The 14803-nt window shown below is 39.3% G+C and overlaps 2 protein-coding genes across 2 annotated transcripts; one reads left to right on the forward strand and one right to left on the reverse strand.

The window, feature by feature from the left end:
* Positions 1–1683: 1683 nt before the first annotated feature.
* Positions 1684–10668, forward strand: LOC121887162 (hydroxycarboxylic acid receptor 2-like). The gene is made up of 2 exons (XM_042397778.1): positions 1684–5282; positions 6127–10668. Exons 1-2 carry the CDS (start codon positions 4899–4901, stop codon positions 6790–6792), a joined length of 1050 nt encoding a protein of 349 aa, XP_042253712.1. The 5' UTR covers positions 1684–4898; the 3' UTR covers positions 6793–10668.
* A 2372-nt stretch (positions 10669–13040) lies between these two features.
* Positions 13041–14789, reverse strand: LOC121887331 (protein Ycf2-like). The gene is made up of 4 exons (XM_042398063.1): positions 14524–14789; positions 13880–14305; positions 13170–13331; positions 13041–13057 (listed from the first exon to the last, which is right to left on the reverse strand). Exons 2-4 carry the CDS (start codon positions 14298–14300, stop codon positions 13041–13043), a joined length of 600 nt encoding a protein of 199 aa, XP_042253997.1. The 5' UTR covers positions 14301–14305; positions 14524–14789.
* Between the last annotated feature and the right edge of the window lie 14 nt (positions 14790–14803).

Raw genomic sequence — 14803 nt, forward strand, 5'->3', positions numbered from 1 at the left:
CCAGATAAATCTTTATTTATTGTTTTGGGTTATATTATTTTTATTTATTTACATATAAAACCAAAAGCATAGCATACATGCTTCGTTTTCAACTCCCTGGAAACTACTGACCACTACCCACAGGCGATGGCCGACTCCTTGGATTCATTTAAATCACAAGTTGCTAAGGGTGTCACTCCACCAACACAGGAGCAGTGGTACTACTCAGATCAGGTATTAAACAAAATGAGAGAAAAAGCAGAGGCAGTCCATGATGTTGCCAAAGTTCTGAAGAACAATAGCAGATTCTGTTTCCTCATAGCAGACATTATAAATCAGAAAATGACTTGTAATCATGGTCATGTCTTGCTCTCTCCATCAGACACCTGTAATCTCACACTGGATCCAGACACAGCAAACAACTAACTCACTCTGTGTGAGGACAACAAGAAGGCGACATGGAGCAAAGCAGTCGTATCCTGGTCTCCAACAGAGATTTGATTACTTTCATCAGGTTATGTGCAGAGAGAAGCTAACTGTGCGCTGTTACTGGGAGGTGGATTGGAGTGTTGGCAAAAGTGAAGATGTGGCTGTGGGTGTTAGCTACAAAGGAATGTTTTGGGAAGGAAAAGATGACCAGTGCAGGCTTGGAGGGAGCATCATGTCATGGTGTTTTGGCCACAGGTGGTGGAACATTGCTGTTCATCATTTCTGTTTCTATGGCTTGACATGATGTGAAGCAACATCCTGTTGCATGTTTTCATCCGAAGTTTGAGGAAACATGTTGAAACAGGAAACCCTCAATGGTTAAAGCCTGATAACAGCAAATGTTATGTGGCAAGCTGTTTTAACATTTAATGGAACCACACTCTATCTGTTATTACATTTTAGATATCCAGAATAGCATTTCTCCTAGTCAAAATTGTATTCTGAGTTGAGGGTGGCATTCTTTCATCCATGCCGATATATCGACAAGGCATGATGAGATCCAAGCTGAGACTGTGGTTTTCTGGCAGGAACGACAGGAAGAGCTGGGTATTGTTAGCATAGCAACAGTATGAGAAACCATGGGAGCAGATGATTGTGTCAAGAGAGGTGGTGTATATTGAGAAAAGAAGGGGGCCAAGCACTGACCCTTGAGGAACCCCTGTAGATAAGCCGTGCCTTTTGGACACTTCTCCCCTCCAAGATACTCTAAAATATCTCCCTGAGAGGTAGGACATGAACCAGCGGAGGGCAGATCCTGAGACACCAAGCTTTATTCAGCAGTGTGGAGAGGAGGATTTGGTGGTGAACTATATCAAAGGCAGCTGATACATCTAGCAGCAAAATTGCTGAGGACTGACCAGCAGCTCCAACTGAGTGCAGTGATTCCATAACCGATAGGAATGCAGTCTCAGTAGAGTGCCCCCACTTAAAGCCAGAACATTTCTGCTCCATGTACACAGTGACGATCCTGAGCTTGTCTCTCCCTATGTGCTCGCAACTGCTCAGTACTCGCTCACTTGTCAAATTGACTTATGAGACTTTGGAAGCGAGGATGGAATAGACAGTCCGCTCTTTTCATTGGTCACTTTGATTGGTCTTTTTTCATGTGAAGCATTTGGTGCATGTAATTTCTTTTGTTGTAAAACACTTTGAGCTGCATTTCTTGTATGAAAAGTGTTATACAAATAAAGTTGTTATTATTATTATTATTATATAAGCTACTATGACATTGTGACAATGTGAAACCTGTCTATAGCAGGTAACATTACAGGTATTAAACCATGTATTAAGACAAAAGTTAGCAGCCAACATTACTGATATTTTACATTTTAGCTAAATGTTAGCCTTTATGATGACTAAAGTTAGCAGGTAGCATTGCTGTAATAATATTAGGGTATACTAGCATTGCCACAGTGAACAAACGCTAACTAAACAAAGCTGAAATTCTGTCATACACTCCTGCTTTTTGAGACTGTTCATCACTTATTCTCTGTGACGGTGGTCACTTTAGTTGGCTTGTATGATGACTATGATTACCAGCAATCTTTCTTGAAGTTTTTACAACTTTTCAAGCCTTAAAGTGTAACTTCACCCCCAGGTCTGAGCCTGATTGCATAATTTTGAAAAATACTAAAAAGTGGGCAAGCGGCTGAGAGGGGGAGAGGTTAGGAAAGGGGGATATTATTTTAAACAGCAGATGACAGGTTGAGCCATTTTCAACCCATGAAGTGCCGATTTTTATCAATTTGGTATCAGTGCCAATATTAACACCAACATTAGTGTGTTTCATTACAGTACAGTCATATAATTTAATTTATTGCTCAAAAAACGTTTTAGTGTGCAGCACCTCTTTAATTAGACAAAGTAAATGAGTAATATTATGACACTTGTTCATTTTACCTTAACATTAGCTTTTATAATGGATAAAGGTAGCATCTAATCAATATGCTGGCTTCTATCAGCTAACGTTACTAACACGGTACTATGTTAGCCTGTACATCGACCAAAGTTAACAGCTAACATTGATGTTTATTCATTTGGCAGATGCTTTTGTCCAATGATGATGTACAAATGAGGTACACTCCAAACTACAGTCAATCAAGGAGAAGCTGTTGTGAATAAGTGCCTCTACACTAGCAGAAATGATTTTTTTAAGAGAGAAATCCTGAGAAGGATGGAGAGACGGAGAAAGAGCATATTAAGTGAGTAATCTTGGAAGAGGTAGGTGTTTGTCTTGATTTTTTAGGACAGAGGGGAAACCTGCCTGCTGACATAATCGAGTTCGGCACCTTGTTTCACCACCAAGGGACCAAACTGGAGAAGAGTTTGGATTGAGATTTTCTCCCTCACAGTGACAGAAGGACTAGTTGTCACTTGAACGTATGAACGAGAAGGTGCATTAAGCTGAAGGAGCTCAGGTAGGTGGTTGTTGTGCTAGTTGGAGCTTTAGTGACTTGAACTTAATGCGAGCAGCAACAAGGAGCCAGTGGAGAGTCATGAAAAGTGGAGTGACATGAGCTGTTTTTGGCCAGTTGAAAACCAGACATACTAACATCATTGATATTTTTCATTTATTGACCTAAATGTCCTGTTGGTTTAAGTTAGCAGTGACCTTTGCTGATATTTTACATTTTAGCTAAACAGTGGTCTTCATATTGCTAAAGTAAGGAACTAATGTTTTACATTGTAGCCGAATGTTAGCCTTCATATAGGCTAAAGTTATTAGCTAATTAGCAAGTAATGTTGCAGATATTTTAGTTTACCTGACTGTTAGCCTGTATGATGGCTGAATTTAGCAGCTAATGTTACAGATATTTTACATTTTAGCTGAATGTTAGCTTTCATGATGGCTAAAGTTAGGAGCTAATGTAACAGATATTTTACAGTTTAGCTGAATGTTAGCCTGCATGATGGCTACAGTTAGCAGCTTATATTACAGATATTTTACATTTTTAGCTAAATGTTGGCTTTTGTGATGCAGCTAAATTTATTGACATTTAATCACTTTCTCTTTACCTTAGCCTTTATAATGACCAAGACATTGTAGCATTGCATCATGTTTTTGTTTTTTTGTTTTTTTTTTAAGACAAACAAGTTCCAGTTATTAACAAGTTATGCAAGCCTTACACCAAAAGACGTTTCAAACAGTTTCACTGTTGCAGACAAATTTCCAATGTCAGAATAAAATCACAAAAGTTTGTGGCATGTTACCATCATCTTGATCGTTTGGTGTAAGGTGCTCATTAGTTGTGCTTAGTGTGCTAAAAATAGTACTTCACCCAAATGTCAAATGTCTTGAGAAATGGACTTCACCCAGGATTTCTGATCATACACGTCATACTGTTTTTCAATGACTATACCAGTATTAGTGTAGTAACTGCTTGACATGCAGGGGTGATGAAAGTCAACAACACAGGAACATCCTCTTGTGAGAGACATTAAAACACACTGACAAAGTTTATACATCACTTTATTTCCTCCTCCAGTGTGTTATGAATGACACACAGCTGACTGGTGAGTTCTGGATATTTACTGTATTAAATGTGTAAACTTACATATAGTTTTATTTATATTGGATTACATTTATACATAATACATTATTTATATATAATTACATTTAACCTTGTTATACATGATAAATTACTTTTTTTAATAGGAAACTTTTTGTGCAACATGTCAAAGTACATATGAGGGAGAGATTCATACATTTTTAGTTTGTACATACATTTTCAAATGCTTTTTTTCACAGCATTAGTTTAGCTGGTGTAGTAAAATACTGTTTTCTACTGTTAACTTTGGAAAAATAGTAGATAGAGTAGACTGGACTTTGACTGCTGTACTGCTGACATTTTCAAGTTTATTTGCGATAAAGTAGGTGTTCCTCATATATATTTACAGTTATATTTTCTTGGAATCTGGATTTTAAAATCCAAAATGTCCAAATGTAGAGTGTCTTTAAAACTTTAAATTAAAAAAATACCATATGTCATTCTGATAACCAACTTTTATTAAAACTTTATTTATCCAGTTTGGCATTTAATGTTTTGATAAAATATTTGTTTTATTATTTAATAAAATAAAAGATACTTGAGCAATATGCTCTTGTGTCTCATTGCTGTGGAAAAGTGGAACTGGTTCATGTACAAATGCAAATGTTCTCTCTGTTTTTCTCTTTCACATAGATTACATTCTAAAGAAACAAGGAAGACGGTTGAAAAGGGGAAGAGGCAAATTCTTAAAGTCATGCTTATTCAGTCACCTGACCCACAGCTGTTTTGAATAGAAGCACCAAAACATATCTTTTTTTATAGATTGTCTTTCCAAAATTTTCCACCAACTTTATTTGTCTGTTTTGGATGGACTAAAGTTAATAACACAATTTGAAGATTTAATTTGTCAAAATAATATCAGAGTATAACAAAAACTTCACCATGACCATGTTAAACTTCACAACTCCAATCCCTAGTGGTGGAGGCAGTGGCCAGAGCGACTGCCCACCAGTCGATTTTCAACTGGGGGGTGTGACTCTGTTACCAGTCCTCACTGTCATACTGGGGTTGCTGGGAAACATAGTTGCTCTGTGGATCTTTTGCTTTAAACTGAAGGCCTGGAACCCCAACAACCTGTTCCTCTTCAACCTGGTTATCGCCGACTTCCTGATTCTCGTGAGTCTTCCTCTCAGGATCGATGCCTTGCGCAGGGGCCACTGGGTGTTTGGTGATGGCTTGTGCAGGATCAGCCTCTTCCTGATGTATTCCAACCGCTCAGCCAGCATTGCACTCATGACCGTGGTGGCAATTTACCGCTACTTTAAGGTGAGAAAAGGAGAATACACATTGTATTATTGTCCACATTCTAATAAACCCAAAAATGCTGTTAATATTTTTGTAACACTTTAGTAAGTCATCTATATTACAGCATAATACCAAAACCTTCATCAATGTCGACTGAATGGCTTTCCAGTAGTTTTGAGGCCTTTTTAAAAAAAATAAACATGAAAAACTGAATGCACCAGCAAGTGATGAGTTTATCCGATGTGATCGCATGATAAGTCAAGTACACTCTTATTCATATAGCCCAAAATCATGAAAATCACAAATTTGCTTTACAATCTGTAACATCATCTGTCCTCACTGTGAACTCAAATTTTGAGGCGGCAAAGTCAATGGAAAAACAATACTAAAGGTTTTTTTCACCCAGTGTGCTGCAACTGACGAAAAAACTTGCCTCAACAAGTTGATATTGTTTCAAGTTGTGGCAGAACTTGCCTGAGAATCATCACATTTTAATGTTTTCCTCAGTATCAAAGTAATCCAGTGATAGTTGTCTGTACATCATTGGCTACACTGCAAACAGGAACTGCTAATAGCTGTTGTAAAGGAGACTAGAGTGAAAGCAACATCAGCAGGCTGAGGTGGACACAACATAGGAAAGAAAGGATTGACATCAGATTGACTTTATTTTAATCCTTTAAAATACGCCTGGATCACCCAGCAACTGATTCTTAGGATTGGCTCGGGACATCTCTTATTGCTAATATAGACTGTGACTGTGACTCAATAAAATCACATTGGCTCAGGAAATGACAATATAACATCAGCTCTTTGACACATTTTTTCTGTAGTTGACGCAAATGATCATCCCTGTCCTCTTTTCCAGGTGGTCCATCCTCACCACTGGTTCAGCCTTATGACCAAGAGACAGGCTGCATACATGTTAGTGGTTGTCTGGCTGTTGATCATCAGTCCTCGGGTTCCCATACTGACAAACAACCAGACTAAGGTCAGCGGCAACAGCACCCGGTGCTTATTCTTCACTTGTTCTTCACACATCGCTCTGATCACCATGCACCGCATCCTGACGGTGGTGGGGTTTATCATCCCGATGGCCATGCTGCTGTTCTGCACCATCCGGATTTCCAGCTTCCTGAGGGAGCGGCAGATGGGAAAACCTGAAAAAGTGCGCAAGGCAATGCGGGTGTGCACCGCTATCGTCGTTGTGTTCATGGTGTGCTTCTTACCCACCACGGTGACGACCATCGGGTTGTGGGTCATCCACTCGTACAACCCACAGGACTGTGCCACCTTCAACATTTTCATCAAGCTCACCATCGTGGCTTTGGGGCTGAACTTCCTGAACTCGTCTCTGGACCCCATCGTGTACGTCTTCTCCAGCTCAATGTTCAAGAGGGCACTCTGCAGCTCGCTTCCCCACTTCCTGCGCTGCGGTCAGGACGCAGACGATGCCGAGATGACTACATCCTCAATTGAAAGTCAGTCGACCACCCAGAAGGATCTGAAATCCATTAGGGTTGAAGCCATGTAATAAGCTTTTCTTCAGTAACAATTACTGCATCATGCAGCAAAAATCCTGTTTTGATGTCTTTGATTTTTGTAGTGTTTTGCACTGAATTGTTTGCTTGTTGTGTGTGTTTTATTAATTTTTTTATGTTGAAGCTTTGTTTTACATCTGTGAACTTTGTAAAAACATTAGATTTTCAATTATAATCATTTCTTAAATTCAAACTCAGTGATGTACGTAAATATACTTCAAACTTATGTGGTTGAACAAATTACAGATGTGTGTTTTTAATTATATGTATTTATTGAACCTTTAAAATTTAAAATTGTCCTCAAAACACCTTGGAAATTTAGAAAAATACACATTATGTGGCAGTGTCACATAAATATTTTGAATTATATCTTGTTCTAGTACTTGATTAAAGCTATGTTTTTTTTATTTCCACACCATTCCATCAAATGAAATGTTATACTGTAGATTTCTTGTGCATCAATTTCGACAAATTTATGTAAATTAATTTGTAAATATAAGGTATCTTTGGAAAGTTTAGACTCTCTACTGGAACTAGAAAGGTCTGTTGGTTTGAGCTGTGAGTCCTGCAGAGTTTCAGAGGTTAAATGAGGCCAGGTTTACTGAGAAAATGGCGGAGGAAGCTGCAGTGAGGCAAACAGGAAATCTCTAAACCAAAAACTGGCAGCATTCATCACTGAAGCCTAAATGTCTGTCTTAATACAACTCAGTTATGAAAGATCCCGTGCGCGTTACTTCACAGTAGATGATGATGGATAATGTGCACCATCTAGTGGACAGATGACAGAACTACAAACCAAACCAACTATCACTAAATTACTTTGATACTGAAGAATCTAAAAATGTGATGATTCTCAGGAAAGTTCTGAAATGTCTTTTTGTCTCAGATTTGTGTATGGATTTATTGAGTTTTATTGGCGATGGATATCGGAGATAATGATACCCTTAGGAAGTGTAGGTCACACTGAATGATATGTGTTTCATGTCCATGTGATAAGATTTGACTGAATTATGACTCCAAGAAGGAGGACGATTTTTGACCCAAATCACCTCATAAACAGTTGGTGCCGCTAATTCTCCAGTCGGTGCCATTAAACCATTGCAGAAAAAAAGGACACAACGTAATGGCGTCATTAAAAGAGTGGCAGTCAAACCTCAAACAATGGAAAACCATATGGAAAACATGCTGGAAATATGACATATCTATTTGTTTCATGTATTCATTTGAGGAACGTTACAGTCTCCTCATCGCTCCACACAAATCTAATGTTTTTGTCTCTTCAGTGACACCGAGAGGACTGCATCCTAATCTGGAAGTCAGTCAACCACCCAGCAGGAACTAAAATCCATGAGGATTGATAGAGAGAATGAAGCCATGTAATAAGTTTGTCTTCAGTAATAATGACTGGATCATGCAGCGCTCTGAAAAATCCTGTTTTAATGTCTTTCATTTTCACAGTATTTTGCATTGAATGATTGAAATGCTGCATCAAATACCTGAGAGTAAGCAATTCATTAACTCTGTAGCAGCTAATATTCGAGGCACAGAGCTACCAAATGCTAACAGACAGACATAGACCTTTATATGTGGAATACCATCAAATGTAGAGCATCCCGACATGGACTCTGCCAACACGCTCCCCTGGATGTGACCTAACACCACTGGATTAGCTGCAGAGGCTCTCAGGACTTGGTCTAACACTGTCCACAGCTCTGGACTAGCTGCAGAGACTGCCACACCAGCCTTTCCTAATGACGTACCCAAACGAGAATGTGTGGATAAGTGTGAAGGACAGCGCAAAGGACAATGCAGCCTCCTGTGTCATGTGGCTCAAAGTACAACTACAAATGAACTTTCTCCACTGTCTTGCTGGCTGTGGTTGATGCCAGGTACCGGTTCCAGGTGGTAGATTTCACTGATGGAAGGAGCAGTGATGGAGGCACTCTCGCTGTCTCCCCGTTTGCAGAAGCTCTCCAAGCAAGCAGGCTGGATCTCCCAAAGGACCTTCCTCAAACGCCGAACATTTTAGTGCAGCACCACATGTGGGGTTTGTGGGGGATGAGGCCTTTCCTTTGCACAAAGACCTCCTGTGACCTTTTCCAGGACGTCAGCTCTCAAGACAGCAGCATGTCTTCAACCACTGGTTTTCACTCGCCAGACGGATAGTGGAAAATGCATTTGGGATCCTGGCAGCACAGTGAAGGATATACCACATAGTCATCGGAGTGTGCCCAGAGAATGTGGATAAGCTGGTGAAGGCAATAGTCATCCTCCACAACTTCCTTTGATGGTTTGATACACCTCCACCAGCCTAGTATCGTCATCCAGAGCCTACAAACTGTCTTCCAGAACATCGCCAGAGTGGGAAGCAGTGACGCAGCTGCAACAGCACTCTGTCAGAGAAAAATATGCAACATACTTTTCCTCTGCTGCTGGTGAAGTGCCATGGCAGCACAACCTGCTGTAGCATGTCTGTTTCAAAGGTCCAACTGTTATTCATTCTTACAGACTTACCATGTGCTTTATACTTTCTACTCCACTACATTTATTTGACTTACCTACAATGCTGATGTTACTAATGTTGAGAAAAACTATTTGATATCTATGAGAGTGTAATAAATTCACTTGAGAAAAAAACCGGCGTCACATACAACTGTTATATCATTGGTTGCGCTTTGAAAGTTCAGTAGCCAAAGTACCAAAGGTGAAATTAATTTAACTTTGAGCGCAGCACTTGGTGGCAATTTTGAGCAGTGCGCCAAGTTGGGCAGCACCGCTCTCCCCATAGGAAAACAATGGTACAGCAAGCGTAGTTTTATCGCTGATCATGTGTGGGCACCTTTAGTCCATGATTATTCTCACTATACATGCTGCCACTTGGTGACATCATCAGAGAGCACAATATATGTTTCCATAGTTATGCGGATGACACACAACTATACATCTCTGCTGAACCAAATGATCTTGCAGCTATAAACTCCATTACTACCTGTCCTCTGGCAATGAATAAAAATAAAATTTACATTAAATTAAATTAAATTATTTAAAGAGGACAAAACTGAAGTCCTAGTAGTTGGCCCCAAAACAAAAAGAGAAATGCTGTTTAATAATCTGGAGAAATTAACTCCCTGGATTAAATCTGAGGTTACAAATCTTGGTGTTATTTTACATTAAGATCTAAGCTTCAGGTTCCACATTATCAAGGTGAGGAAAACATGTCTTCATTTCAAACTGCCTTGATTACTGCAAGGCACTGTTTACTGGCTACACAACACAGTGGTTGTTAGGCTTGAGAAAAAAGGCTGTGGTGTGTGGGTTTTGTAACCCCCACAGCACCACTAAGGTTGTTTTTACCCGGGGCAGTTTCGGGTTGTGTCCGACACAGATAAGACCCACATTGAGGTTAAACCCGACGTTCTGGGATAAGCTGAAAGAGGCTTATTTAGGTTCATCAAGACTGGTGGTACATCTGTGATCGTCAGGGGCGGATCTAGAAAAATATTTATGGGGTGGCAAAAGGGGGGCAGGAATTTTCGAGGGGTGGCAATGAATTAAATCACAGTTTGATAAGACAATAGTAGACATAATTTACACAAACACTTCTGCTTGCAGGACTTTATACATAACTCAAAAACATGTCTCATATGTGGATATAATGGCATGGGCTACTATTTACAAACTCATACAAACTTAATCTCATGCAATCAGTGTTTCATATGAAACAGTCAACTGAATGAGAGAAAGAACTTTGATGACACTGCTGTATGTGGGTCATTATCACATGAAAAGCATTAAGGTAGGACACTGGTGATGAATGACATATGTGTGAAAGGAAGAATAAAACTGTGTCAGAGTGGTAGCATTGCAGGATGCATTCGTATAAGTAACTATCCAAAGTAAAACTTACCCATGACGATCTATGCAGTACGCTGTACTAAAATTAGTATTGCTACATCTGATTACCTCATGTCACTGATGGCCCTGGGTCAACTATGGAAATAAACAGTATTCAAACAAGGACTGGACATGACTTTTAATGGTTACTCAGAGCATACTTTTGACAAATGAGGTTTTTACCAATAAAATCATATCAAATACAGAACATTACAAAAGAGTATGTTAAATTAAAATCTCCACAAACCTGGAAAGGAGTCACATGAAAATAAACCTTGCTCCCAGTCATAAAATGTACAAAGAACTTTTGTGAGTAGACTGTTCCTGGACAGTTTTATACATACAGTGAAAAAGTTTTTGGGCCCATGCATTTTGAACATTGCATTAAGAATCATTCTTAAGTCTTTAAGTACAATTTATTTTAGTACAGTCATAGCTAAACTCTAAATAAATTTTAAAGACATTAAAAACATAAAGTAGGTTCCATAAAAGTTGAGACTGGGGACATATTTAAGGGTGTCTGAACACTTTTTTCCCACCACTGTAAAACAAAGAAAGAGACATTTAATAGTCACTATCCAATGTCATGTCTATAACAGTTGAATGCGGCGATTTTCCATGCTGCTCAGCAAAACGTTTTACAAATTTATCTAGATCTAATGCTTTTGTGCGTTTTGATTCAATGCTGAGTACAGCCAAACTAGATAGTCTCTTTTCTGTCATAGTAGACCGCAAATAAGTCTTAATGAGCCTAAGAGATGAGAAACTTCGTTCACAGGATGCACTGCTCACAGGTAAAACAACTGCTATTTTACACAATCTGAACAACTCATAAAAAACATCCTGGTATGGGTCCAAAAACCGAGTGAACTCCATTAGAGTGGTAGGACTCTCATTTTCCCCCTTTTTTCTATCAAGTACTCTCCTCGTCTGATGTAACTCGTGTTTGAGATCCTCAATATTGGAGTCATAAGCTTCAGCCAATAACAGTACAGCATCCTCTCTCAGAAAAGTTGGACTTGATGGATTTAGTGCCTGAACACCCTGCATAATATCACAATTTGTGTTGGAAAATCGTCTTCCTATTTCTCCAATCATGTTATCCAGAACTGGATAGTACACAGAGACACAAAAAGTGTGTTTGCTATCTGGAACTACATGCTGTCCCAAGGTGGAGTGGATGACAGTATCTTGAAGCACCTTTGTTGTCTGTCTTGGCCTCTTTGATTTTCGCTGAGTCGTATCAATGTTACTACTGTTTTAGACTGGAGCATGTCTGATAAAAATTTGGAGTCACTCAGGACCTTTCTGAACAGAACAAGAGAGCCAGCAAAATTCAGATCAATCTGGGCCAATATCCCTCTTGCTTCAACAGCTCTTTGTGGATGGTTCTCAGATGCAATCTCTTCAAGCACTTGTACTATTGCTGGCAACCTGTCCATAACATTGCGACATGCTATGTGTCTACAGGCCCAGCGTGTATCACTCAGCTGTTGGAGTTCTCTTGGTGGGCCATCAAACATCTCTCGTTGCACTTCCAGCCATTTGTTATGCACATAAGACCCAGACATAAACACATACATTTGCTCTAATAATGAAAAGAAGTTTCCTGCATCTGCCACACTTTTTACAGCGTCAACTATGACTAGGTTCAAGCAGTGTGCACTGCAGTGAATGTAGAAGGCATGTTTGGCCACTTCTTTTATTTTTGCCTGGACACCTGCATGTGTCCCACGCATTACTGCCGCACCATCATAGCCCTGGCCTACAAGGTTATTCTTGTACTCTAGCCCATGCTTTTCAAGAAAGCATATAATTTTTTCACTTAAGGCAGCAGCATGCAGGTGTTCTGCCACTTCAAATTCCAGAAAGCTCTCATGAACCACACCATTGTAAAAATATCGCAGAACAAATGACATTTGCTCTTTTTTCTGAGCATCTTTAGTTTCATCAACAATAACCGAAAACTGCTTGCTCATTTTAACTTCCTGGATGATTTCTTCTTTAACCATAGAAGCCAAGCATTCCAGTATTTCGTTCTGTATTGTTTTACTGGTGTATTTTGCATTCTTAGCTTGTTGTTCAAGTCTTTTTTTAATAATGGGGTTATGGTTACCCACCAAGTCTAACATAGACAGAAAAACACCTCTTTTTTCTGAGTCAACAGACTCCCTGTGACCCCGCTGAGCTATGTTTTCAGTTGCTGTCAGAATCAAGATTTCAGCAAGTGTTTTGACATAGTACTGATTTTCAGCAACTTGCTTTTTGTTTTGCTCATCCATTAACCCAAACATTGAGCTATTTTTATCCAAATTTTTTTTGTTCTCTCTCCAAGCAAACATGGCATTTATGTGACCTTCAGATCTGGCATGAGAATGGAAACCACTGTCTTTCATGGTTGCCTTTTTCCAGTTGCAGTAGCCTTCAAATGAGGTGAAAACTGTCCTTGGAGCATCAGGTAGGGAAAAATGCCTACATGCAAAGCAGTAAGCTGAATCGTTTGATTGCGAATATTCTAGCCAGGGGTAAGTTTTGTACCAGTCACTTTGAAAGCTTCTTCTGGCTCCTCCTTGGAGGGTCTTGGGGAAGCTGCCTCGCTGTGGTTGCATAGGCACCTCACACCTGGACTTAGATATGTCTAGAAGATGGAGGGGAGAAAAGATTAAAACTGCACTACATATGAACTAGTCTTAAAATATAAGAACTAGAAAATACAAAATAAATTTGGAACTGTCATTGATTAGTTATAACTTTCAGATTGTGTAAACACACAGTAACATTTAGAGTATTTTGTGATTCATGTGTTTAATTTTGGCAATCTAAAATACATTTCAAACAAAATATTAAAATTCTGTCCCCATCTAATTACACTTTCACATTTACAAGTTCCCCAATTATTCATATTTAGACTAACAAGAATATTTATATTTATTTGAAGAAGTCTAAGCAATGTCTCTTGTAGCAAAATTTTATAAGGCATTAATTAGCATATAATAGCTAATACTTAGTTATGGAGTTTAACTTGTGGTATATTACTAATCAATACCAACATTTTCTCTTGTAAATAATGTAAATTGTGTCATGGTTATTATTTTAATACAGTATTTTCTATTACTGAGTTTTTTTTACTCTATTTACTGTCCACTTGCTGCTGTAACTTATCTTATGCATTATCTTATTTCATACCATGTGGACCAGCTCGACTGGAGATAGCTGGTGATGGTTCACTCCTTTCCCTTTCTCTTTCTGAGCCCTGTACTTCATCTTCTCTCTTATTTTCTCCGTCCTCATCTTGGTGGTGCACTCCCTCCATATAATCTCCGCTGTGTTCTGTCACCTCCTCCTGTCCCTGGTCACCTTGGCCTTGAACTCTGTCGCGTTTCTGTTGCCCTTCTCTCTCTCCTTTCAACTCGTCTCTGTCTTCTTTCTTTCCTTCCATCTCCTTTCCCTCTCTCTCCACCTCGTCCTCTCCTCTCTCTCCTTCCTCATCTTTTCTCTCTCCTTTCACCTCATGTCCTCCGTCTACCTTGCTCAATTGTTCATTTTCAATCTCTTTGGCTTTTCTCTTCGGTCCGAAAAAACTGTGTATGTTACCTTTCCTCTTCATTTCTGCTGGATTCACAGACGTTTAACGTTAATCAATGTTAGCTTAAATTAGACGATAGCCAATATTAATGTAACGGTTACATGTACAAAATAACCTTCTTCAACTAGATTTTTTCATCTTAAAAGCAACATAGCAACTGTACAAGTTACACTAACTAACTAACTTACAACTAACGTTATACTAGGACTGTACTTTCATCATTCGATAATTAATCGGTATTTACCTCTTTACTCCCGTGTCTTCTCTCCTTGCTCCTCTGCTTCGCGCCACACAGTTTAAAAATAAAATAAACAAAGAAAAGGTCCAGTAGTGCCGCTCTGACGCTCTCGTGCTGCATTCGGTGCAGTAGGACATCAGAGATTCGTGCTCGTAAAAGTCAAGTTGGCCATAACTTTTCTTTGAATTCGTTGCTGCCAAGTGGGGTGGCAGCAGGGGAGGCAAGGCATTATTTTAGGGTGGCAGCTGCCACCCCATGCCACCCCGGTAGATCCGCCACTGGTGAT

The sequence above is a fragment of the Thunnus maccoyii genome, chromosome 20, assembly GCF_910596095.1.
Source record: "Thunnus maccoyii chromosome 20, fThuMac1.1, whole genome shotgun sequence".
NCBI classification, from domain to species: domain Eukaryota; kingdom Metazoa; phylum Chordata; class Actinopteri; order Scombriformes; family Scombridae; genus Thunnus; species Thunnus maccoyii.

What these genes read in the sequence shown, in the direction of transcription:
- LOC121887162 (XM_042397778.1), top strand. Translation starts at nt 4,899, where the DNA reads ATGACCATGTTAAACTTCACAACTCCAATCCCTAGTGGTGGAGGCAGT. An exon ending in CAATTTACCGCTACTTTAAG is followed by an intron (nt 5,283 to 6,126) that starts GTGAGAAAAGGA and finishes CCTCTTTTCCAG; the next exon opens with GTGGTCCATCCTCACCACTG.
- LOC121887331 (XM_042398063.1), bottom strand. Translation starts at nt 14,300, where the DNA reads ATGAAGAGGAAAGGTAACATACACAGTTTTTTCGGACCGAAGAGAAAA. An exon ending in CAGTCGAGCTGGTCCACATG is followed by an intron (nt 13,332 to 13,879) that starts GTATGAAATAAG and finishes TCCATCTTCTAG; the next exon opens with ACATATCTAAGTCCAGGTGT.